General features: G+C 40.1%; 1 protein-coding gene across 1 annotated transcript in view; it reads right to left on the reverse strand.

Annotated features, from left to right (window-relative positions):
* Positions 1-27,865, reverse strand: part of LRRIQ1 (leucine rich repeats and IQ motif containing 1) — a 725,247-nt gene that overhangs the window by 560,021 nt on the left and 137,361 nt on the right. Inside the window, exons 12-13 of the mRNA XM_053716929.1 lie at positions 4,305-4,378; positions 3,027-3,120 (exon numbers count right to left, since the gene is read on the reverse strand). Coding sequence (XP_053572904.1) covers positions 3,027-3,120; positions 4,305-4,378 — 168 coding nt within the window. The remainder of the gene's footprint in view (positions 1-3,026; positions 3,121-4,304; positions 4,379-27,865) is intronic.

Raw genomic sequence — 27,865 nt, forward strand, 5'->3', positions numbered from 1 at the left:
TTCAACATGGCAGCTCCCATGGCTAGAGGGAGGTATAGTATAACCTCAATACTATGCTTATAAAATGTCTTTATTGTTTAAGGTCCTTGTCTGAACCATCAAAGTTTAATTTGTGCTTTCAGATCACTTTGATTGTAAATAAGCTTTTCTTTTTATTTCACTCCAACATGCAAAAACCTGTGACCCCATTACCAAAAGCCATAACAGTGTTTGAGCAATATGCACAATATGCATATGCACAAAAAGGGCACCACTATGGGTTCCCCCCCCCCCCCCCACAGCAATGTTCAAATACCAAGGGGCTTCTCCAAATTCACTGCAATACTGCATTATTACATTCACGCACAATCTAAACGCCCCTACACCCCCCCGTTCCTAAATGTATACCCCCTACACTATTAGCCCTCACAAGCCTGTAATTATTATGGTGTAGCAGCTCCCACAGGGAAGTACATTTTGGCGCATGCAAGCTGCACATTGCACACTTGAGATATTGTTAGGAGGTGACCAGTTTAATGGCTGCAGCTTCATGTGTAATTTTTGACCACTATGCTTTTGTGCCATTCATTGGCAATGTAAACGATTCCTTATCCTCTTGTAAGCTATTAACATGTAACTGTCTCATGAACTACCTGTAAGTTACTTCAGTTTCTGGTCTTAGATTGCTGATTGCTTAGTATGACACATTAGTTGCATAGCTCATATGACCTGAATTATCATATCAGCTGAATGTGAATGCAAAAATTGTTTGCTCCAAATGTTTTTTACAGGCTTACTCCCCCCAGTCCCTTGTTACTTAAAGGGACACTGAACCCAATTTTTTTCTTTTGTGATTTAGATAGAGCATGCCGTTTTAAGCAACTTTCTAATTTACTCCTATTATCAAATTCTCTTCATTCTCTTGGTATATTTTTATATTATATATTATATTTTTTTTATATTATATTTTTATTTCAAAAGCAATAATATAGGTTTAGATGCTGGCCCATTTTTGGTGAACAACCTTGGTTGTACTTGCTGACTGGTGGATAAATTCACCCACCAATAAACAAGTGTTGTCCAGGGTTTTGATCCAAAAATTGTCTGGCTCATTAGCTTAGATGCCTTCTTTTTCAAATAAAGATAGCAAGAGAATGAAGAAAATTGATAATAGGAGTAAATTAGAAAGTTGCTTAAAATTGCATGCTCTATCTGAATCAAGAAAGAAAAAAATTGGGTTCAGTGTCCTTTTAAGACGCATACCACTGCTATTCTGTAAGCAAAATGTTCATAAGTTCCTCATCACATTACTTCTGGTGAGGCCAGTTAGGGGCTTATATGTGGCAGGGATAGGCTTGTGAAGTCTGTAGTGTATACTTTTGGTTCTCAGAACTGGAAAACCCACAATTCCAGTGTTAAATTACACAAAAAGTGGGTCAAATAAATAATAGTGTATTGCAAAGTTTATATTACAATCTCAAACGTGTTTTATTTCTTTTGAAAGAAAAGGTTCATGGTTGGCTATGTTGAATAAAGTCTTGTCAGAAGCTTTAAACCTCTATCTTGTGCATAAATCTGTTTGGAGGTTTAGGAGCTAGTACTACTGTGTGGTAGCCACCCTACAGAGATAACCTTTTTGACAATTTTACAATACTCAATTTAAAAATATTAGTAATATTAACACTCATTCCTTACTAAAATAAATACTAGCTTTATCATGTTGGCAAATAAGTAAAAAAATGGAAACTGCTAAGCACATTATAAATAGAAGATTGCAGTGACATCTGCTGGTAGAAAGTGGTGCTTATTTTTTAACTGATGATGCAATTATCTTATGGTCAATTAACACTTTACAATTAACATACCAGACTTGTAAAACACAGTTAATTGACTTTGACACTGTTAAACCATAATTTAAGTTTGACTGAGCATTCCATGTTAAGCGGTCATTTTTAAAAGCTTGTAACTGTAAAACGGCTTAACAAATGTGCATCAAATGTAGCAGTTTAAAGTAGCAATATTTTGACGATGTAGACTAAATTCTTTAAGTATATGAAGTTGCTTTTAACAATACTAGATTTAAAAAATGAGATGTGTTAGAAGGTTCGGTCATATTTTTTGCAGCGAAGTGGGGAGTGAAGAGTTTAAGTTTTTAATTTTCATTAAGACGGGGATGAAAACCATGAAACCAGGGGTGTTTCTCATTTTTGGGGATTTATTACATCAACAGCAAAGTCACGAATCAGGCTTTTTTTCTTTGTATAAATTGAGAAACCATCTATTTTTGGATGACCAACAAAGAAAGGCTCATACTGGTGACTATTCAAAAACTACTCAAGGGTTCTATTGTTATTAAATTGTTCCATACTTCAAAACTGCTTCCTTGTGATTAAAAATAAAAAAGTTACAACTATCTAATGATGTAAAATAATATGACATAAAGACTATTCTATTTCTGAAAACAGCAGATTTTCATAGGCTTTAAAAAAAAAAATCCTATCAGCAAAATGGCCTGTCCATGACCAATCAACTTCCCCTCAAAAATAATTTTCAGGTGATTATATTCCCAAAAGCATTGAACATGACACGAATCACTACACACAAAACACACTGTGCAGTAATTTAAAATACAATGTACTCTGATACAAAATATAAATGAACTAAAAACGCTATTATGCACTCTGATGGGATCTTTTTTCAAGTGTGCTTATATTTTTCAGTACTGGAATTGCTGTATTACATTTGCCCTCCCTGCACGATTCTCCATTCCAGATAGATTCTTAACTTTCTATGGGAGGCATCAGATCTCTTGCTGAGACTTTTAAGAGAACTGAGTGATTACAATGCACGGTTCAGCATAATATTTTTCTCTAAGCCGGCAAATTTAAGATAACCAGGTCCTCACAAAAATCAATCACATTAAACAAATAAAATCACTTAACGTTAATGGAAACTATAGCACCTATAGCTTATTTACTTTTCTCTGGAAAACGTAGAATCCATACTTCTATATTCTTCACATTAATAAAGTTAAAACAATGACTTGCCTCCAGTTACACTCCTGTAGACATGGATTCTTGCTCAGTGATAGGCTTCTTACATTTCTACAGCCTTCAAGCCACAAAAGAATACTCTGCAAATCTGAAAGCACAAATGTGATTGTTAAACAAATAGTGCCATGTCTATAAAGCAAGAGTACAACCTAAATATTCAAAATGGTTAGAACAATTTTTAACTTTATATATTTAGCTTGGAGACAGATACTATATCGTTAATACAATAATATACAATATAAATCTTTTCCATAAAACTCAATAAATAAAAGTGACAAAAATATCATAAACCATAACAAACAATTGTAATAAATGTAACAGGGATTTAAAACACAAACCATGATCTTGTATTAATTAGGTTAATCAATTACACAAATAGCAGTAGTAAAAATAAAAAAAAATTAAGTTGTATTCAATCTGAATACTACGCCCCAGATAAAGTATATGTGATCAACATCAATCTCTGGGTCTTTACACTTAGTTGCCCAGAAATGCTGTGTAAAAAAACTAAAAAGTAAACATATATATATATACACACACACACGTATAAGTGTATAACTGATTGGTTAGTACGATATCACAATTTAGTTTTTTTTCATTGCTGCTATAGATTTTTTTTTTTCATTTAGACCATTCTTAGTTCCAGTGCAACTTTACACCGTGATCTAAACAAAATCATTCAGTAATGATCACAGCAGTGTAACACCATGTAATGCTTTCTTCTGAAGTCATTGCTGATATTATCCACTCCAAATAATGTGCTAGTGGGTGAGTGAAGGTTTTTTTGTGGGGTAAAATGTCAAGAAAGACATTCATTTGTAAAACTGGTAAATCTTCCAGTGACAGCAAAGGACACTAAAAGGCAAGTGTAGGTCACTTTATTTTACCTATGTGCTACTTTGTGTCATGGGATTATTTACTTGCTTCATTGCAATGCCTTATCATGAGATTAAACATTTGTCCATACAATGTTTCAATGGATATTAAACCCAAGTTTTTATTTAACTTATGCTAAAAATGTAAACAAAATAGAAAATGTTCTGAATAAAATAACATCAGATTAAGACATACTAATTTGAATGCAATGGTTACTTGACACTGCAAGCAGTTTGTTTGGAGATGCCGATTTCATAAACAAGATAATTTGCTAAATTAACATTGGTTGGCACTGCGACATTAATGTGTAAGTTACTGCAGAACAAGAGAATTGCTTGACACCTTCAGTCAATTTGCAGAAAATATCCCAGATCTAAAACTTTTATTACAACTTACCTGATAAACAGTTGCTACTTATGTCTAGTTCTTCCAATGAAATGAGAGTATTTAGGGATGATAGCTGGATAAGACTGAGGGGAAAATGTTAAAACAACATTAAACACAATTAGAAATATGGACATTTTCATGAATTAATATTGCTACAAACAGTCCCTAATAAATATTTTTTATCAGCACAATAAACATATACATAGTATATTTATTAATGCATTTCTCCTGAAATATTTTTTCATTGTTTGCTTAAATTATACCATTGTAATTTTGTGCAAGTTCTTTAAATAAAACTTGCTTGAAAAAATGCTACTGATAACCGATAAATGACTAGACAACTGGAGCGCTATTTAGTGATTTCTCTATAGCGCTAGAAGTAAAATTTATGTGCGTGTCGGGTTGCGCTATTACGAGTCGAAAGTAAAAAGTTATCTCACTTGCGCTAACCCGATGCGCACAGAAAGGCGAACTTAGAATATCAGGTGAGCTTTCACATATTCCCCCATAGGAGTGAATTGAGAGGAAAAAAAGAAGAAAAAAACACCATTCGTGCCCAAACCCGATCACATGTGCGCTAACCCAACATGAAAATATGAATATTTCACATTCCAATGTCCTACACATATATGTTTTATTTATTCATAAATACATATTTCAATATATATTTTATGGTACATTGGGACAATATATATCTATACCTATATATACAGTACATGTTTATATATAGGTATAGATATACACAGATATATATAGGAATATCTATTTATAAATACATATAATATATTCTGTTATGTGCAGAACATTGGAGTGTGAAATATGTACAGTAAATACATAGTTAAAACCTTTATTAAATATTAATATTGCATAAATATGTTTTTTCATCTACTTAACTGCAAAGGGCTCTAATGCACTTCTATAAATGTATATATATATATATATATATATATATATATGTGTACATATTTATGTGTTTATATGTGTATATATGTTGGTAATTAAATATATACACATATAAATACATATGGACACATATAGACATATGTATATACATACATACTGCACATATGCTGTACATCTTTAGACATGCATATTCGTATCTCAATGTTGAAGCCTTTGGCAGCCATTTTTTCCTAACACCTGAGATCTCATATCTTTGAGCCCTTATAACTTTTTTTGTGCAATACTTTTTTTTGTTTATTTTTATTAGATAGTGTTATTAACAGTGTAACTTTACTTTGTAATGTATTTATGATGTTTTGTGACACTTTTTTTGTTTCGCAAAACAGTTAACCGATAGGGCTTGTGCGCAAACGTTTGTGATCCACTCGGAATCTGGCCCTTAATCTTTTTATGTTTAAATAAAGTAAATAAATACATATATTTAAATAGATTTGCTCATGTATTTTTTTTTTTATAGATTATTTACACCATTTGCGCAAACATAATCTACTGCCACACAGATTTGGTTAATAAATGTTTTGCTTTAACATTAAATGAAACAGTTATTTAATTTCAATGCAGGATTCAAAAATTTACCAAAATACTATATGATCATATTATATTCAAAACAAATAGTGAAATGTTTGTTTACACAAAATATTGCTCTGTAGTATGCAACTTTGTTTCTAGCTACATGGAATATGTGTCCTGGGGTTCCACAGAGTCAAAATAAATTCCAGAGACTGAAAACATTTAAACAGTTTTCAATTCTTAGAATTCTGAAAAAAAAAAACCCACTGTGGAGATTTATCTATTAACACTAGATTAATTTAAGGATTAAAACATATTTGGCTTCATATATCATTCTCAGTTTTAATTAAATATGGGACAGTGAAACCAAAAAGCTATGATTTCTATTAAGTCACACTTAAAGAGACAGTCTAGTCAAAATAAAACTTTCATGATTCAGATAGGGCATGCAATTTTAAACAACTTTGCAATTTACTTTTATCATCAAATTTGCTTTGTTCTCTTGGTATTCTTAGTTGAAAGCTAAACCTAGGTAGGCTCCTATGATAATTTCTAGTCCTTGAACGCCGCCTCTTTTCTCAATCCATTTGACAGTTTTTCACAGCTAGAGGGCGTTCGTTCATGTGAGCCATATAGATAGCATTGTGCTCACGCCGTGGAGTTACTTATGAGAAGGCAATGATTGGCTAAAATGCAAGTCTGCAGGGGGCAGTCTGCAGAGACTTAGATACAAGGTAATCACAGAGGTAAAAAGTGTATTAATATAACCGTATTGGTTATGCAAAACTGGGTAATGGGTAATAAAGGGATTATCTATCTTTTTAACCCCTTGGCCACCAAGGACGTGTCAGGCACGTCCTACAAAAAAATACAGTTAAGGACCAAGTACGTGCCTGACACGTCCTCGGGTAATCTAAACGCTGGAAGCGATTGAGATTGCTTCCACCTGCTCAAACAGTATTGCAGTGATGCCTCGATGTTGAGGCATACTGCAATACTGTTCCTGACTGGCTCTGTTATGATCAATCACTTCCGGTTTCACTCCACGTGGAGCCCGGCAGTCAAGCAGAGCATCAGAAGCCATCGGGCAGGCTTTTGATGCTCTGACAGTGTGCTGAGTGCCTCGGTGGGTTGAGGCACTAAGTAAAATATTATATAATAAAAAAATATATATATTCTTATTTGTATTATAATAAAACCCCATATAGTCCCCCGTCCCCCATGTGGCTTCAAAGAATGTGGTGTGCAGTGCATCATGGGGCTTCTGGGGGTTTCCCTATCCTGCCTCATCATGGGGGCAGGCTGGGGTCATCCAATCTGAGCTTGCCCCTATAATTAAATTTATAATAATAAAAAATCCCATTTGTCTGATCATGTCAATATTTGTAAATTTTGACACTGACCAGTGTGGAACTCCCTCCCTCTCCTCACTTTTGTTTTGTGGGAGAGAGAGAGAAATCTGTGTTTAGAAAGAGAGAGTTTTAGTTATATTAGTTTAAAAATTGCGAGACCCAAAGGTTCTTTTCAGAGCCATTAACCCCTAGCTTGCCAGTGATCACTATAAATCACTGGCTCTTGCACAACAGCACTTTTTTGCTCTGTGCATTTTTTTAGGGGTTAATTTTTTTTTAGTAATTTTTTGTGAGACCCAAAGGCTCTTTTCAGAGCCATTAACCCCTAGCTTGCCAGTGATCACTATAAATCACTGGCTCTTGCACAACCGCACTTTTTTGCTGCAAAGCCTGACTCATATTTGGCAAAGCAGCAATGGGCCCCCCATCAGTATGCCAGAATTAAAAAAAATTGTGGGTATTGACTATGCTGATGGGCATAATAAAGAAACCCTCCATCCGCTCCTACTGGAGCAGTAACCCCATTTGCTCTACCCCCATTTTCTCCCAGTGTATATCGAGGAAGAGGTATGAAATGATTCTACATTTCATGCACTTCAGCGACAACAGCCTGTGCCCCCCTAGGGAGAATCCCCAGTTTGACAGGCTGTATAAAATCCGCCCCGATTACCCACTTTGCACCAGGTTTGCAGAGGCTTATACACCTTGAAGGAATATATGCATGGATGAATCCCTGATGAAGTATAAGGGAAGGCTGGGATTCAAGCAGTATATTCCTTCCAAGCGCTCCAGGTATGAAGTAAAGGAGTATAAGCTCTGTAAGAGCGAATCTGAGTATACTCAGGCCTTCCGGGTATATGAGGGAAAGGATATCCACCTTGTCCCTCCAGGTTGCCCAGAACATATGGGAACCACTGGCAAGATTGTCTGGGACCTGATATTACCCCTGATGAACAAAGGGTACCACTTGTATCTAGCCAATTTCAATACCAGTGTCCTTTTTTTCAAGCTACTGTATTTGTTTTAATACAGCAGCTTGCGGTTCAATTCGAAAGAACCACGCAGGTTTCCCAGGACAACTTGCACACACCCGGCTACGAAGGGGGGAGACCTCAGCTCTGTGCCAAGAGGAGCTGTTGGCAGTTAAGTACAGAGACAAGAAGGATGTATACCTTCTTACCACCATCCACAATGAGAAAACTGTGGAGGTCTCTGTACGTGGCAGAGCTGAGAGCATAAGGAAGCCAATGTGCATCAAGGCTTATAACCGGCATATGGGTGGGGTTGATCTGGCAGATCAGCTGCTGCAGCCCTACCTAATTATGCGGAAGACAAGGCCTGGTACAAAAAGGTTGCAATTTACTTAATGCAGATTGCAACCCACAATGCTTTTTTGTTGTTCAAAAAAGCAAACCCCCGACTTTTTTACAGTTTCAGCTCCAGTTTATTTCAGGGATTTTGTACCAAGATGCACCTGCTCCCCGGGTGGTAATGGGAGAGAGCAGCACTTTTACTGTGCCAGATTTTTACATTTCACTGTTCTATTTTTTTATAAGTTAAATTGGTGCAGTATTTTACCAAAACCCCTGTCAAACCTATGCATGGGGGGCATGGGTGTACTCAGGGGGTCTTGCAGAAAACAACCTGGAGTGTTTTCTTGCAATAACTTACAACAATCTCTCCTAAATCATAGTCAAAAAGAAATGTGTGTAAAAAAGAAAATTGAAAAATTACTACCATACACTTTTTCCAATTTTTTTGGCTAAAATAGTTGAATTAAAGGCATCAAAACACTCCATACAAAACACATTGGGGTGTCAACTTTTCAAATATATGCAGATTCATGGAAAGCAAATAAATTGGGGCATGTAAAAAGGCCCCCAAAAAGAAGATGGGAAAAAATATCACAAACGTGTCAGAAGTTTGGCATTGCACCCCCCAAACAAGCCAACAAACCCATGCATAGGTTATATCATTGTACTCAGGAGATGTTGCTGGCAGTAACACATAACAGGAGCTGAGAATCGATCTGAGAATCCATGCCTAAAGTACAATGTGTGTGAAAAATAACACAAAAAATGACTACCCAAAAGTTTGACAAAGACTGGTGGTATAATTAGTGCATGGAAAGTGTTAAAATACCAGCTTTTCAAATACCCTAGGGTGTCTACTGTTCAAAAATATATGGTTTGATGGGGGTAAATAACATTGGACGGCTTAAAAAAATGTCCCAAATAGAAAATGGGTACATGATGACAGATGTCAAAATTCCAAGTTGGAAAACTGGAATGCGCCCCTTAACAATAAGGCATTTTATCCCCCAGAGAACCTGACACACACATGGGTGGTATCACTGTACTCAGGAAATGTTGCTGAACACATATTGAGGTGTTATTTGGCAGTAACCCTTAAATTTCTAAGTACATGTATTCTTAAATTGCTATGTGTGTAAAAAAATCACCACTTTTTTGTTTTATTAAAATTTGGCATAGATTGGCGGTAAAATGGTTGCATGGAAAGAGTCAAAATGCCCTAAGTTTTATACTTTAGGTTGTCTTCTTTTAAAAAATATATACATGTCAAGGGTTATTCAGGGATTCCTGACAGATATCAGTGTAACTATCAATGTAACTATCGCTAATTTTAAAAACAAAATGGTTTGGAAATAGCCAAGTGCTATGTGTACTTATTGCCCTATACCTTGCAAAAAAAGCAAATAATATGTAAACATTGGGTATTTCTAAACTATTTAGCATGGGTGTTTTTTGGTGGTTGTAGATGTGTAACAGATTTTGGGGGTCAAAGTTAGAAAAAAAGTGTGTTTTTTTCAATTTTTCATCATATCTATTTTTTTTTTTTTTAAAAGTAAATTATAAGATATGATGAAAATAATGGTATCTTTAGAAAGTCAATTTAATAGCGCGAAAAACGGTATATAATATATGTGGGTAAATGAGTAAGAGGAAAATTACAGCTAAACACAAACATCGCAGAAATGTAAAAATAGCCCTGGTCCTTAACGGTCAGAAAATTGAAAACTGCTGTGGTTACTAAGGGGTTAAACAATAACAATTCTGGAGTAGACTGTCCCTTAAAGCCATATTTAATTTTTTACACAGAGCATTTTTCTACTATCCTAAATTAACAAACAATAGCTTTAATGTATTCTGAGCATTGCTCAACACACTTTTTTTTACGTGGCAATTTGTTTATATACTGATTTTGTCCATGTTTGAAGAAAAAAAACAACCACATAATTTATTCTTACCTGATAAATTTATTTATTTATTGACACGGTGAGTCCACGGATCATCTTAATTACTGTTGGGAATGTCACTCATGACCAGCAGGAGGAGGCAAAGAGCACCACATCAAAAGCTGTTAAATACCACTCCCCCTACCCTCAATCCCCAGTCATTCGACCAAAGGGAAAGGAGAAAGGAAGTAATCTAAGGTGCCTGAAGTTTATAGAAAAGCAAACTGTCTGAAAAACAGGGTGGGCCGTGGACTCATTGTGTCAAGAAATAAATAAATTTATCAGGTAAGAATAAATTATGTTTTCTTTCTAATGACACAGTGAGTCCACGGATCATCTTAATTACTGTTGGGAACCAATACCCAAGCTAGAGGACACGAATGATAAGGGAGGGACAAGACAGTTAACCTAAACAGAAGGCACCACTGCTTGAAGAACCCCTCTCCCAAAAGAAGGCTCTGCTGAAGCAAAAGTATAACATTTGTAAAATTTAGAAAAAGTATGCAAAGATGACCAAGTCGCAGCCTTGCAAAGCTGATCTACGAAGCTCCATTTTTGAAAGCCCAAGAGGATGAATCAGCCCTCATGGAATGATCCGTGATTCTCTCGGGAGGCTGCTGACCAGCTGTCTCATATGTCAAGCGTATAACACTCCTCAACCAACAAGAAAGAGAAGTAGCCGTAGCTTTCTTACCCTTACGCTTCCCAGAAAAGGCAACAAATAAAGAAGAAGACTGGCGAAAATCCTTAGTCGCCTGCAAATAATATTTCAATGCACGAACCACATCCAGGTTGTGCAACAAACGCTCCTTATGAGAAGAAGGATTAGGACACAAAGAAAGAACAACAATCTCATCAGAAACAACCTTGGGAAGAAAACCCAAGGCAGTACGCAGAACTACCTTATCAGAGTGAAAAATAAGAAAAGGCGATTCATACTGTAAGGCTGAAAGCTCCGAAACTCTTAGAGCCGAAGAAATAGCCACCAGAAACAAAACCTTCCAAGATAACATCTTAATATCCAAAGAATGCATAGGTTCAAACAGAGCCTGTTGAAGGACTCTAAGAACCAAATTAAGACTCCAAGGTGGAGTAGTAGACTTAAACACAGGCCGAATTCTAGCCAAGACCTGACAAAAAGAATGAACATCTGGCACATCCGCCAGGCGCTTGTGCAATAAAATAGATAAAGCAGAAATTTGACCCTTCAGAGTACTAGCAGATAAACCTTTCTCCAAACCCTCCTGGAGAAAAGACAAAATCCTAGGAATCGAGTAGCCTTTGGATTCACACCAATACAAATATTTATGCCAAATCTTATAATAAATCTTCCTAGTCACAGGCTTATGAGCCTGAATCATAGTCTCAATGACTGACTCAGAAAAACCACACTTAGAAAGAATCAAGCGTTCAATCTCCAAGCAGACAGCTTCAGAGAAACGAGATTTGGATGAAGTCAGGGACCCTGCAGAAGCAGGTCTTTCCTTAACGGAAGACACCAAGGTGGAAAGGAAGACATCTCCACCAGTTCTCTAAACCAGATTCTGCGAGGCCACACCGGAGCAATGAGAATCACCAATGCCCTCTCTTGTTTGACCCGAGGCAGAAGAGCAAACGGAGGGAACACATATGCCAGACTGAAAGTCCAAGGAACTGCCAGAGCATCTATCAGAACAGCCTGATGATCCTTTGACCTCGATCCGTACCTCGGGAGCTTGGCATTCTGATAAGATGCCATGAGATCTAACTCCGACTGCCCCCAACTGAGAATCAAGCTGGAAAATACCTCTGGATGAAGTTCCAATTCCCCCGGATTAAAAGTCTGTCTGCTCAGAAAATCCACTTCCCAATTGTCCACCCCTGGAATATGGATAGCAGACAGGCAACAGTTGTGAATCTCCACCCACTGAATAATCTTGGCTACCTCTGTCATGGCCAAGGAACTTTGAGTTCTTCCCTAATGATTGATGTAAGTCACTGACGTTATGTTGTCCGACTGAAACCTGATAAACTGGGTTGAAGCTAGCTGAGGCCAGGCTAGAAGAGCATTGAAAATTGCTCTCAGTTCCAAAACAATTATTGGAAGAACCGACTCCTCCCGAGTCCATAGACCCTGAGCCCTTAATGAACCCCAGACAGCACTCCAGCCCAGCAAACTGGCATCTGTGGTTACAATCATCCAGGCAGGTCTGCGAAAGCAAGTTCCCTGAGAGAGAAGATCCTGAGACAACCACCATGGAAGAGAATCTCAGGACATCTGATCTAGAACAATCTTTGCAGATAGATCCGCATAATCCCCATTCCACTGCCTGAGCAAGAATAACTGCAAAGGTCTGAGATGGAACCGAGCAAACGGAATGATGTCCATGATTGAAACCATCAGACCAATAACCTCCATGCACTGAGCCACTGACGGCCGAGGAAGGGACTGAAGAGCAAGACACTTATTGAAAATCTTTGACTTTCTTTCTTCTGTCAGAAAAATTTTCACCTCTAGAGAATCTATAATGGTCCCCAAAAATACCACTCTTGTAGCCAAAATTAAGGAACTTTTTCCTAAATTCACCTTCCAACCATGGGAAGGTGACAAGAAAACAAAGAAAAAACCACAACAACTCCGTGTGGGAGTTTGCTAGTTGAAAAGATGGAGCCTGAACTAGAATGTCGCCCAGATAAGGAGCCACTGCAACACCCTTCAATTGAAGTACCGCCAACAATGCTCCCAGCACCTTTGAAAAAATTCTGGGAGCTGTTGCCAGACCAAAAGGAAGAGCTACAAACTGATAATGTTTGTCTAGAAATGCAAATCTTAGGAACCTGTGATGATCCCTGTGAATGGGAATATGCAGATACGCATCCTTTAGATCCACTGTGGTCATGAACTGACCTTCCTGAACCAAAGGAAGAATGGAAGGAATAGTTTCTTGAAAGACGGAACCCTGAGAAACTTGTTTACACACGAGATCTAAAATAGGTCTGAAAATTCCCTCCTTTTTGGGAACGACGAAGAGATTGGAATAAAAACCCAGACCCTGTTCCTGAACAGGAACTATCACTCCCATGTCGGAAAGATTCTGAACACAACGTAAGAATGCCTCTCCTTTTATCTGGTTTACAGATAACCTGGAAAGAAGAAACCTGCCTCTGGGAGGAAAATTCTTGATCTCCAGTTTGTAACCCTGGAACACGATATCTACCACCCAGGGATCCTGAACATCTCGAACCCAAACTTGAGCGAAGAAAGAGTCTGCCCCCCACAAGATCCATTCCCAGATCGGGGCAGACCTTTCATGCTGATTTTGAGTCAGCAACAGGCTTCCTGGACTGCTTCCCCTTATTCCAAGACTGATTTGACTTTCAAGATGGCTTGGACTGTTCCTGCTTAGAGGAAGATTTACCAGAGAAGTAAAAGCTTAGACTTAGAGGACACATCTGCAGACCAGGATTTTAACCATAAAGCTCTGCGAGCTAAAATGGCAAAACCAGAAATTTTAGCTCCCAACTTAATGACCTGTAGAGAAGCATCTGCAATAAATGAATTAGCCAACTTCAAAGCCTTAATTCTATCTTGAATTTCTTCAAGAGGAGTATCTTGCTGAATAGAATCAGACAATGCATCAAACCAATATTCCGCCACACCAGTAACCGTAGCAATACATGCAGCCGGTTGCCATTGATAGCCCTGGTGTACATAAATCTTTTTAAGCAAAGCTTCCAACATCTTATCCATAGGATCTTTAAAGGAACAGCTGTCCTCAATAGGAATAGTGGTCCTCTTGGTCAGAGTGGAAACTGCTCCCTCCACCTTAGGAACCATCTGCCAAGATTCCTTAATAGAATCAGCAATAGGAAACATCTTCCTAAAAATTGGAGAAGGGGAAAAAAGGATCCCACATTCTCGTGCAATAATATCTGAAACACGATCTGGTATAGGAAAAACTTCCACGAGGAAGGAACATCAAAAAGCTTATTAAGTTTACTAGATTTCTTAGGAATAACCATGACTGATGCCTCAGTCATCCAAGGTAGCCAAAACCTCCTTGAGTAACAAACGGAGGTGCTCCAGCTTAAACTTAAAGGAAACAACCTCAGGTTCAGAAGAAGGATTTACACTATCAGAATAAGATATCTCACCCTCAGATGCTACTGAAGTATCTTTCTCCTCAAACTTATGAAAAGAAACAATAGACACAATTGCAACAGAATCAGAAACCTTATACTTCCTCTTGCGCTTCCCCTGTAACATAGGAAAAGCAGACAAAGCCTCAGATACTGCCAAGGATATATGGGTAGCCATATCCTGCAAGGAAAAACCAACATGAGATGAAACACAGGGCACTGCAGAAAATTGGGACGTATGAGGAGAAAGCTGCGGATTAGCCCGAACAGGAGACTCCTGAACAACATCCGCCCTAGACAATGAAGGCTCAGAATCAAAAAGTCTATCCTTGTAATGTAATGTTCTCTCAATACAAAAGGAACAAGAAGGGATAGGAGGCTCAACATTAGTATTTAAACATAGAGATCAAGCAACAGCTTGCAGGGCCTCTTGGTCCATCTTATTCCAAAGGAAAAAACCTTAATCAATAAAAAATTCTAAGTTCAAATCAGAATCTTAATGAAACAAAAAAACATTTCTGTCCATTTAAATTTTAAACAGACTTTTTTTTTTTTTTTTAAACTAGAAAATCCTTAAACTGCACAATAAATCTTGCAGCAACAATTTTTCACAAAATGAAAGCAAAAAGAGACACAAACGTTATAGTCCCTGAAATTCAGACAGAAACTTAAATATAAACAGAGCAACAGCCTCACAAAAAAACAACAGGCAACCTCCACACCTCAGCAAGCTCTGCTGAGATTCCTACCTGACCTCCTTGCTGCCGGAAACAAAGTCAGAAAATGATCCGGACCCCCATACAGCCGCACTGGAGAGAACGCTGAACCACCTCTGAGGAGCTAGGCAACAGAGCTGCAACATCCAGGAACTACAGGAAACAGCTAAAAGGGTGCCAAAAATGCCCTTGCTATCTCAGATAGGCCACATCCACAATAGGCGGGGTTAACAAACCTCACATGGACCTGTGGAAAAAAGAAAAGGCTGAGTAAACTTACTCAAACTTTCAACCAAGGGCAGCATGAAATTACTTGGGAGGCCCAGTGGGGATTATACCCCACAAGTACCCAAATGCTTAAAAGCCACCGCAAACTTGCTCTGCTTAAAAAATAACAAACTCTTGATTGAAGAATCAGACACCTAACTTTACCCCTCCTTGCAACTGATACAAGCAAAGAGAATGACTAGGTATTGTGGGTAGGGAGAGTGGTATTTCACAGCTTTTGCTGTGGTGTTCTTTGCCTCCTCCTGCTGATCAGGAGTGATATTCCCAACAGTAATTAAGATGATCCGTGGACTCACTGTGTCATTAGAAAGAAATATTACGTGAATATTTATTTAAGGTTTCTGGAGTAATAAAAAAAACTTAGCCCTAGATTTAGAGTTTGGCGGTAGCCGTCAAAACCAGCGTTAGAGGCTCCTAACGCTGGTTTTTACCGCCCGCTGGTATTTGGAGTCAGTCAGGAAAGGGTCTAACGCTTACTTTGCAGCCGCGACTTTTCCATACCGCTGATCCCCCTACGCCATTTGCGTATCCTATCTTTTCAATGGGATCTTTCTAACGCCGGTATTTAGAGTCTTGGCTGAAGTGAGCGTTAGAAATCTAACGACAAAACTCCAGCCGCAGAAAAAAGTCAGTAGTTAAGAGCTTTCTGGGCTAACGCCGGTTTATAAAGCTCTTAACTACTGTGCTCTAAAGTACACTAACACCCATAAACTACCTATGTACCCCTAAACCGAGGCCCCCCCACATCGCCGCCACTCTATTAAAAAATTTTAACCCCTAATCTGCCGCTCCGTTCACCGCCGCCACCTACGTTATCCCTATGTACCCCTAATCTGCTGCCCCTAATACCGCCAACACCTACATAATATTTATTAACCCCTAATCTGCCGCCCCCAACGTCGCCGCCACCACCTACCTACACTTATTAACCCCTAATCTGCCGATCGGACCGCACCGCTACTATAATAAATGTATTAACCCCTAATCCGCCTCACTCCCGCCTCAATAACCCTATAATAAATAGTATTAACCCCTAATCTGCCCTCCCTAACATCGGCGACACCTAACTTCAAGCATTAACCCCTAATCTGCCGACCGGAGCTCACCGTTACTCTAATAAATTTTTTAACCCCTAAAGCTAATTCTAACCCTAACCCTAACACCCCCCTAAGTTAAATATAATTTTTATCTAACGAAATAAATTAACTCTTATTAAATAAATTATTCCTATTTAAAGCTAAATACTTACCTGTAAAATAAACCCTAATATAGCTACAATATAAATTATAATTATATTGTTGCTATTTTAGGATTAATATTTATTTTACAGGCAACTTTGTATTTATTTTAACCAGGTACAATAGCTATTAAATAGTTAATAACTATTTAATAGCTACCTAGTTAAAATAATTACAAAATTACCTGTAAAATAAATCCTAACCTAAGTTACAATTAAACCTAACACTACACTATATATAAATTAATTAAATAAAATACCTACAATTATCTACAATTAAACCTAACACTACACTATCAATAAATTAATTAAATACAATACCTACAAATAAATACAAATACAATTAAATAAACTAACTAAAGTACAAAAATAAAAAAGAACTAAGTTACAAAAAATAAAAAAATATTTACAAACATTAGAAAAATATTACAACAATTTTAAACTAATTACACCTACTCTAAGCCCCCTAATAAAATAACAAAGACCCCCAAAATAAAAAAATGCCCTACCCTATTCTAAAATTAAAATAGAAAAGCTCTTTTACCTTACCAGCCCTGAAAAGGGCCCTTTGCGGGGCATGCCCCAAAGAATTCAGCTCTTTTGCCTGTAAAAAAAAAACATACAATACCCCCCCCCCCCAACATTACAACCCACCACCCACATACCCCTAATCTAACCCAAACCCCCCTTAAATAAACCTAACACTAAGCCCCTGAAGATCTCCCTACCTTGTCTTCACCACGCCGGGTTCACCGATCGATCCAGAAGAGCTCCTCCGATGTCTTGATCCAAGCCCAATCGGGGGGCTGAAGATGTCCATGATCCGACTGAAGTCTTCATCCAAGCGGGAGCTGAAGAGGTCCATGATAGGGCTGAAGTCTTCATCCAAGCGGGAGCTGAAGAGGTCCATGATCGGGCTGAAGTCTTCATCCAAGCGGGAGCTGAAGAGGTCCATGATCGGGCTGAAGTCTTCTATCAAGCGGCATCTTCAATCTTCTTTCTTCCGGATCCATGTTCATCCCGCCGACGCGGAACATCCATCTTCACCAACGACTTCCCGACGAATGACGGTTCCTTTAAGGGACGTCATCCAAGATGGCGTCCCTCGAATTCCAATTGGCTGATAGGATTCTATCAGCCAATCGGAATTAAGGTAAGAAAATTCTGATTGGCTGATGGAATCAGCCAATCAGAATCAAGTTCAATCCGATTGGCTGATCCGATCAGCCAATCAGATTGAGCTCGCATTCTATTGGCTGATTGGAACAGCCAATAGAATGCGAGCTCAATCTGATTGGCTGATCGGATCAGCCAATCGGATTGAACTTGATTCTGATTGGCTGATTCCATCAGCCAATCAGAATTTTCCTACCTTAATTCCGATTGGCTGATAGAATCCTATCAGCCAATCGGAATTCGAGGGACGCCATCTTGGATGACGTCCCTTAAAGGAACCGTCATTCGTAGGGAAGTCGTCGGTGAAGATGGATGTTCCGCGTCGGCGGGATGAACATGGATCCGGAAGAAAGAAGATTGAAGATGCCGCTTGATAGAAGACTTCAGCTGGATCATGGACTTCTTCAGCTCCCGCTTGGATGAAGACTTCAGCCGGATCATGGACATCTTCAGCCCCTGCTTGGGCTTGGATCAAGACATCGGAGGCTCTTCTGGATCGATCGGTGAACCCGGCGTGGTGAAGATAAGGTAGGAAGATCTTCAGGGGCTTAGTGTTAGGTTTATTTAAGGGGGGTTTGGGTTAGATTAGGGGTATGTGGGTGGTGGGTTGTAATGTTGGGGGGGGGTATTGTATGTTTTTTTTTTTTACAGGCAAAAGAGCTGAATTCTTTGGGGCATGCCCCGCAAAGGGCCCTTTTCAGGGCTGGTAAGGTAAAAGAGCTTTTCTATTTTAATTTTAGAATAGGGTAGGGCATTTTTTTATTTTGGGGGTCTTTCTTATTTTATTAGGGGGCTTAGAGTAGGTGTAATTAGTTTAACATTGTTGTAATATATTTCTAATGTTTGTAAATATTTTTTTATTTTTTGTAACAGTTCTTTTTTATTTGTTGTACTTTAGTTAGTTTATTTCATTGTATTTATTTGTAGGTATTGTATTTAATTAATTTATTGATAGTGTAGTGTTAGGTTTAATTGTAGATAATTGTAGGTATTTTATTTAATTTATTTATTGATAGTGTAGTGTTAGGTTTAATTGTAACTTAGGTTAGGATTTATTTTACAGGTAATTTTGTAATTATTTTAACTAGGTAACTATTAAATAGTTATTAACTATTTAATAGCTATTGTACCTGGTTAAAATAATTACAAAGTTGCCTGTAAAATAAATATTAATCCTAAAATAGCTACAATATAATTATAATTTATATTGTAGCTATATTAGGGTTTATTTTACAGGTAAGTATTTAGCTTTAAATAGGGATAATTTATTTAATAAGAGTTAATTTAAATTATATTTAACTTAGGGGGGTGTTAGTGTTAGGGTTAGACTTAGCTTTAGGGGTTAATACATTTATTAGAGTAGCGGTGAGATCCGGTCGGCAGATTAGGGGTTAATTATTGTAGGTAGGTGGAGGCGACGTTGGGGGCGGCAGATTAGGGGTTAATAAATATAATATAGGGGTCGGCGGTGTTAGGGACAGCAGATTAGGGGGAACATAGGGATAACATAGGTTGCGGCGGTGTACGGAGCGGCAGATTAGGGGTTAATAATAATATGCAGGGGTCAGTGATAGCGGGGGCGGCAGATTAGGGGTTAATAAGTGTAAGGTTAGGGGTGTTTAGACTCGGGGTACATGTTAGAGTGTTAGGTGCAGACTTAGGAAGTGTTTCCCCATAGGAAACAATGGGGCTGCGTTAGGAGCTTAACGCTGCTTTTTTGCAGGTGTTAGTTTTTTTTTCAGCTCAAACAGCCCCATTGTTTTCTATGGGAGAAACGTGCACAAGCACGTTTTTGAAGCTGGCCGCGTCCGTAAGCAACGCTGGTATTTAAAGTTGCAGTGGCGGTAAATATGCTCTACGCTCCCTTTTTTGGAGCCTAACGCAGCCCTTCTGTGAACTCTAAATACCAGCGGTATTTAAAAGGTGCGGGGGGAAAAAAGCATGCGTAGCTAACGCACCCCTTTGGCCGCAGAACTCTAAATCTAGCCGTTAGTTTTGGAAAAAATAATTGATGTATGAAGTAGACTTCCAAAAGCGGTGATGGGTAAAAAAATATCCGAAGGGAAATAAAAAATGCTACTTCTCTTAAAATAATTAACTTCGGATAGGAACATGGGCAGACAATATGGACTTCCTGGTTCTTATCAAAAACAGTTTCTACTAATACATTTGTGAAAGAAAGAAAAAAAGATACTGTAATTTGGAAACGGAAGCTTAAAGGCATTGTAAAGTAAAAACTAAACTTTGGCAATTTAGATACAGCATGAAATTTTAAAAAACTTTCCAATTTACTTCTACTATCAATTTTGCTTTGTTCTCTTGGTATGCTTTGTTAAAGAGTAATACTAGGTGAGCTCCGGAGCGTGCATATCTTTAGCCATCTGGCAGCAATGCTTATAGAAATATTGTATATACATGCAAACACTTCTGCCATAGAGTGCTAAAGACACGTGCATACTCCTAACCTCTAACATTTCTATAAACATTGTAGCAAACACTACTGCCAGACGAATATGTGCACGCTCCTGAGCTCACTTAGGATTACTCTAACAAAATATATCAAGGGAATGAAGCAAAACTTATACAGTAATAGAAGTAAATTGGAAAGTTGTTTAAAATTGCCTGCTCTATCCAACCCATTAAGGTTTAATTTTGACTTTACTGTCCCTTTGAGAGAGAGAGAGAGAGAGAGAGAGAGAGGGGGAGAGAGAGAGAGAGAGAGAGAGAGAGAGAGAGGGAGAGAGGGGGGGAGAGAGAGAGAGAGGGAGAGAGGGGGGGAGAGAGAGAGAGAGGGAGAGAGGGGGAAGAGAGAGGGGGGAGAGAGAGGGGGGGAGAGAGAGAGAGAGAGCGCAAAAGAGAGGGGGAGAGAGAGCGCAAAAGAGAGGGGGATAAAGAGAGGGAGAGAGACAGCAAAAGAGAGGGAGAGAGAGAGAGAGGGAGGGAGAGAGGGAGAGAGAGAGAGAGAGAGAGAGAGAGAGGGAGAGAGGGGGGAGAGGGAGAGAGAGGGAGAGAGGGGGGAGAGGGAGAGAGAGAGAGAGAGAGAGAGAGAGAGGGGGGGGGGGAGAGAGAGAGCGCAAAAGAGAGGGGGAGAGAGAGCGCAAAAGAGAGGGGGAGAGAGAGCGCAAAAGAGGGGGGAGAGAGAGAGCTCAAAAGAGAGGGGGATAAAGAGAGGGAGAGAGACAGCAAAAGAGAGGGAGAGAGACAGCAAAAGAGAGGGGGGAGCGCGCACAAAAGAGAGGGGGGATCGCGCAAAAGAGAGGGGGGAGAGCGCAAAAGAGAGGGGGGAGAGAGAGCGCAAAAGAGAGGGGGGAGAAAGAGAGAGCGCAAAAGAGAGGGGGAGAGAGCGCAAAAGAGAGGGAGAGAGAGCGCTAAAGAGAGGGGGAGAGAGAGCGCAAAAGAGAGGGGGAGAGAGAGCGCAAAAGAGAGGGGGAGAGAGAGCGCAAAAGAGAGGGGGAGAGAGAGCGCAAAAGAGAGGGGGGAGAAAGAGAGAGCACAAAAGAGAGAGCGCAAAAGAGAGGGGGGAGAGCGCAAAAGAGGGGGGGGGAGCGCAAAAGAGAGGGGGAGAGCGCAAAAGAGAGGGGGAGAGAGAGCGCAAAAGAGAGGGGGAGAGAGAGCGCAAAAGAGAGGGGGAGAGAGAGAGCGCAAAAACATAATTTATGCTTACCTGATAAATTTATTTCTCTTGTAGTGTGTTCAGTCCACGGGTCATCCATTACTTATGGGATATATTCTCCTCCCCAACAGGAAGTTGCAAGAGGATCACCCAAGCAGAGCTGCTATATAGCTCCTCCCCTCACATGTCATATCCAGTCATTCGACCGAAACAAGACGAGAAAGGAGAAACTATAGGGTGCAGTGGTGACTGGAGTTATAATTTAAAATTTAGAACCTGCCTTAAAAAAGACAGGGCGGGCCGTGGACTGAACACACACTACAAGAGAAATAAATTTATCAGGTAAGCATAAATTATGTTTTCTCTTGTTAAGTGTGTTCAGTCCACGGGTCATCCATTACTTATGGGATACCAATACCAAAGCTAAAGTACACGGATGATGGGAGGGACAAGGCAGGAACATTAAACAGAAGGAACCACTGCCTGAAGAACCTTTCTCCCAAAAACAGCCTCCGAAGAAGCAAAAGTGTCAAATTTGTAAAATTTGGAAAAAGTATGAAGTGAAGACCAAGTTGCAGCCTTGCAAATCTGTTCAACAGAGGCCTCATTCTTAAAGGCCCAAGTGGAAGCCACAGCTCTAGTGGAATGAGCTGTAATTCTCTCAGGAGGCTGCTGTCCAGCAGTCTCATAGGCTAAACGTATTATGCTACGAAGCCAAAAAGAGAGAGAGGTAGCCGAAGCCTTTTGACCTCTCCTCTGTCCAGAGTAAACGACAAACAGGGAAGAAGTTTGACGAAAATCCTTAGTCGCCTGTAAGTAGAACTTCAGGGCACGGACCATGTCTAGATTATGCAAAAGACGTTCCTTCTTTGAAGAAGGATTAGGACATAATGATGGAACAACAATCTCTTGATTGATATTCCTGTTAGAAACAACCTTAGGTAAAAACCCAGGTTTAGTACGCAGGACTACCTTGTCTGAATGAAAGATCAGATAAGGAGAATCACAATGTAAGGCAGATAACTCAGAAACTCTTCGAGCCGAGGAAATAGCCATCAAAAACAGAACTTTCCAAGATAAAAGTTTAATATCAATGGAATGAAGGGGTTCAAACGGAACACCCTGAAGAACTTGAAGAACCAAGTTTAAGCTCCACGGAGGAGCAACAGTCTTAAACACAGGCTTAATCCTGGTCAAAGCCTGACAAAAAGCCTGGACGTCTGGATTCTCTGCCAGACGCTTGTGTAAAAGAATAGACAGAGCAGAAATCTGTCCCTTTAGGGAACTAGCGGATAAACCCTTTTCCAAACCCTCTTGTAGAAAAGACAATATCCTAGGAATCCTAACCTTACTCCATGAGTAACTCTTGGATTCACACCAATATAAATATTTACGCCATATCTTATGGTAAATTTTTCTGGTCACAGGTTTCCAAGCCTGTATTAATGTATCAATAACCGACTCCGAGAAACCACGCTTTGATAGAATCAAGCGTTCAATCTCCATGCAGTCAGCCTCAGAGAAATTAGGTTTGGATGATTGAAAGGACCCTGAATTAGAAGGTCCTGCCTCAGAGGCAGAGACCATGGTGGACAGGACGACATGTCCACTAGGTCTGCATACCAGGCCACGCAGGCGCTATCAGAATCACCGATGCTCTCTCCTGTTTGATCTTGGCAATCAGTCGAGGCAGTAACGGAAACGGTGGAAACACATAAGCCATGTTGAAAACCCAAGGGGCTGCTAGTGCATCTATCAGCACCGCTCCCGGGTCCCTGGACCTGGATCCGTAGCACGGAAGCTTGCCGTTCTGGCGAGATGCCATGAGGTCCAGTTCCGGTTCGCCCCAACGAAGAATCAATTGAGCAAATATCTCCGGATGAAGTTCCCACTCCCCCGGATGAAAGGTCTGGCGACTTAGAAAGTCCGCCTCCCAGTTCTCCACGCCTGGGATGTAGATCGCTGACAGGTGGCAAGAGTGAGACTCTGCCCAGCGAATTATCTTTGAGACTTCTAACATCGCTAGGGAACTCCTGGTTCCTCCTTGATGATTGATGTAAGCTACAGTCGTGATGTTGTCCGACTGAAACCTGATGAACCTCAGTGTTGCTAACTGAGGCCAAGCTAGAAGAGCATTGAATATTGCTCTTAATTCCAGAATGTTTATTGGAAGGAGTTTCTCCTCCTGAGTCCACAACCCCTGAGCCTTTAGGGAGTTCCAGACTGCGCCCCAGCCTTTTAGGCTGGCATCTGTTGTTACAATCGTCCAATCTGGTCTGCGAAAGGACATTCCTTTGGACAGATGAACCCGAGACAACCACCAGAGAAGAGAATCTCTGGTCTCCTGGTCCAGATTCAGTAAAGGGGACAGATCTGAGTAATCCCCATTCCACTGACTTAGCATGCATAATTGCAGTGGTCTGAGATGCAGGCGCGCAAATGGCACTATGTCCATTGCCGCGACCATTAAGCCGATTACTTCCATGCACTGAGCTACTGATGGGCTTGGAATGGAATGAAGAACACGTCAAGCATTTAGAATCTTTGATAACCTGGACTCCGTCAGGTAAATCTTCATCTCTACAGAATCTATAAGAGTCCATAGGAAGGGAAACCTTGTGAGTGGAAACAGAACTCTTTTCCACGTTCACTTTCCACCCATGCGACCTCAGAAATGCTAGAACTATCTCTGTATGAGACTTTGCATTTTGAAAACTTGACGCTTGTATCAGAATGTCGTCTAGGTACGGAGCCACCGCTATGCCTCGCGGTCTTAGTACCGCCAGAAGCGAGCCCAGAACCTTTGTAAAAATTCTCTGGGCCGTAGCTAACCCGAAGGGAAGAGCTACAAACTGGTAATGCCTGTCTAGAAAGGCAAACCTTACCGATAATGATCTTTGTGAATCGGTATGTGAAGGTAGGCATCCTTTAAATCCACTGTGGTCATATACTGACCCTCTTGGATCATGGGTAGGATGGTTCGAATGGTTTCCATCTTGAACGATGGAACCCTTAGGAATTTGTTTAAGATCTTTAGGTCTAAGATTAGCCTGAAGGTTCCCTCTTTTTTGGGAACCACAAACAGATTTGAGTAAAAACCTTGCCCTTGTTCCGTTCGCGGAACCGGGTGGATCACTCCCATCACCAAGAGATCTTGTACACATTGTAGAAATGCCTCTTTCTTTACTAGGTTTGTTGATAACCTTGACAGATGAAACCTCCCTTGTGGAGGAAAAGTTTTGAAGTCCAGAAGGTATCCCTGAGATATGATCTCCAACGTCCAGGGATCCTGGACATCTCTTGCCCAAGCCTGGGCGAAGAGAGAAAGTCTGCCCCCCACTAGATCCGTCTCCGGAAAGGGGGCCCTGTCTTCATGCTGTCTTAGGGGCGGAAGTAGGCTTTCTGGCCTGCTTGCCCTTGTTCCATGACTGGTTGCCTTTCCAACCCTGTCTGTAACGAGCAGTAGTTCCTTCCTGTTTTGGAGCGGAGGAAGTTGATGCTGCTCCTGCCTTGAAATTACAAAAGGCACGTAAATTAGACTGTTTGGCCTTTGATTTGGCCCTGTCCTGAGGAAGGGTGTGGCCCTTACCTCCAGTAATGTCAGCAATAATTTCCTTCAAGCCGGGCCCGAATAAGGTCTGCCCTTTGAAAGGAATATTCAGAAGTTTAGATTTAGAAGTCACATCTGCTGACCAGGATTTAAGCCATAGCGCTCTGCGCGCCTGGATGGCGAATCCGGAATTCTTAGCCGTAAGTTTTGTTAAATGCACTACGGCATCCGAAACAAACGCATTAGCTAGCTTAAGCGTTCTAAGCCTGCTCAAAGTCTCATCCAATGTTGCTGTGCGAATCGCCTCTTCCAGAGACTCAAACCAGAATGCCGCTGCAGCAGTGACAGGCGCAATGCATGCAAGGGGCTGTAATATGAAACCTTGTTGAACAAACATTTTCTTAAGGTAACCCTCTAATTTTTTATCCATTGGATCTGAGAAAGCACAACTATCCTCCACCGGGATAGTGGTACGCTTGGCTAAAGTAGAAACTGCTCCCTCCACCTTAGGGACCGTCTGCCATAAGTCTCGTGTGGCGGCGTCTATAGGGAACATTTTTCTAAATATCGGAGGAGGGGAAAAGGGCACACCAGGTCTATCCCACTCCTTGCTAATAATCTCTGTAAGCCTTTTCGGTATAGGAAAAACGTCAGTACACACCGGTACCGCATAGTATCTATCCAGCCTACATAATTTCTCTGGGATTGCCACCGTGTCACAATCATTCAGAGCCGCTAACACCTCCCCTAGCAACACGCGGAGGTTCTCAAGCTTAAATTTAAAATTTGAAATTTCTGAATCCGGTCTCCCCGAATCAGAACCGTCACCCACAGAATGAAGCTCTCCGTCCTCATGTTCTGCAAATTGTGACGCAGTATCAGACATGGCTCTCATGTCATCGGCGCGCTCTGTCCTTAACCCAGAGCTATCGCGCTTGCCTCTTAACTCGAGCAGATTAGATAATACTTCTTTCATAACAATAGCCATATCATGTAAAGTGATTTGTAAGGGCCTTGATGTACTTGGCGCCACAATCTCACGCACCCCCTGAGCGGGAGGCGAAGGTACTGACACGTGAGGAGAGTTAGACGGCATAACTTCCCCCTCGTTGTCTGGTGATAATTTATTTACCGGTAAAGACTGACTTTTATTTAAAGTAACATCAATACAATTGGTACACATATTTCTATTGGGCTCCACATCGGCTTTTAAACATAATGAACAAGCAGATTCCTCTGTATCAGACATTTTTAAACAGACTAGCAATGAAGCTAGCAAGCTTGGAAATTACTTTCAATAAGTTTACAAGCAATATAAAAAACGCTGCAGCGCTTTTTTAAAAAACACAGTTGAATAAAAATGAACTAATTCAGTTATAACAAACAATTTTTAATAGTAAATGTATTAAATTAGCAGAGGATTGCATCCATTAGCAAAAGGATGATTAACCCCTCAATACCCAAATGGATAATCAATTTAAGATTTCACGCTTTAATCACAGTCAAACACACTGTCACAGGTCTGCTGTGACTGATTACCTCCCTCAAAAATGAACTTTGAAGACCCCTGAGCTCTCTAGAGACGTCCTGGATCAAGGAGGAAGAAAGCAGGAAGACTGTGCTGGAATTTTAACTGCGCAACAAGGCGCTAAAAAAAGGCCCCTCCCACTCATTATTACAACAGTGGGAGACCTGATATAACGGTTTCTATGCAGAAATATACGTTAGCCATATGGAAAAAAAATCATGCCCAAAAAGATTTATCACCAAAGTACCTCCCAAAACGAATAACATGCCAGTAAACGTTTTAAAAACCAAACTTTTACAATGTCATGCAAAGTTATTTCTAAGCCTGCTACCAGTCGCTTCTACTGCAGTTAAGGCTTATACATTATTTCAGTATTAACAGTATTTTCTCAGTCAAATTCTAGTCCCTAGAAAATAACACAACTGCGCATACATTTATCAGCCTGATACCAGTCGCTACTACTGCATTTAAGGCTGTACTTACATCATATGAGTAACAGCAGTGTTTTCTTAGTCAATTCCATTCCCAGAAAATATTGTACTGCACATACCTCATTTGCGGGGGACCCCGCATGCTATTCCCATTATCTAAAGCTACCCCACTCCTCAGAATGTGCGAGAACAGCCAGTGGATCTTAGTTACGTCTGCTAAGATCATAGAAAACGCAGGCAGATTCTTCTTCTAATGCTGCCTGAGAAACAAACAGCACACTCCTGTGCCATTTAAAATAACAAACTTTTGATTGAAGAAATAAACTAAGTTTAAAAACACCACAGACCTCTCACAACGACCTATCTTTAGTTAGGTTGCAAGAGAATGACTGGGTATGACATGTGAGGGGAGGAGCTATATAGCAGCTCTGCTTGGGTGATCCTCTTGCAACTTCCTGTTGGGGAGGAGAATATATCCCATAAGTAATGGATGACCCGTGGACTGAACACACTTAACAAGAGAAAACATAATTTATGCTTACCTGATAAATTTATTTCTCTTGTGATATATCGAGTCCACGGATTCATCCTTACTTGTGGGATATTCTCCTTCCCAACAGGAAGTGGCAAAGAGAGCACCCACAGCTGAGCTGTCTATATAGCTCCACCCTTAACTCCACCCCCCAGTCATTCGACCGAAGGCTAGGAAGAAAAAGGAGAAACTATAGGGTGCAGTGGTGACTGAAAGTTTTAAAATAAAAATATATATGCCTGTCTTAAAAAACAGGGCGGGCCGTGGACTCGATACATCACAAGAGAAATAAATTTATC

Source organism: Bombina bombina, chromosome 6 (assembly GCF_027579735.1).
Source record: "Bombina bombina isolate aBomBom1 chromosome 6, aBomBom1.pri, whole genome shotgun sequence".
Lineage (NCBI taxonomy): Eukaryota > Metazoa > Chordata > Amphibia > Anura > Bombinatoridae > Bombina > Bombina bombina.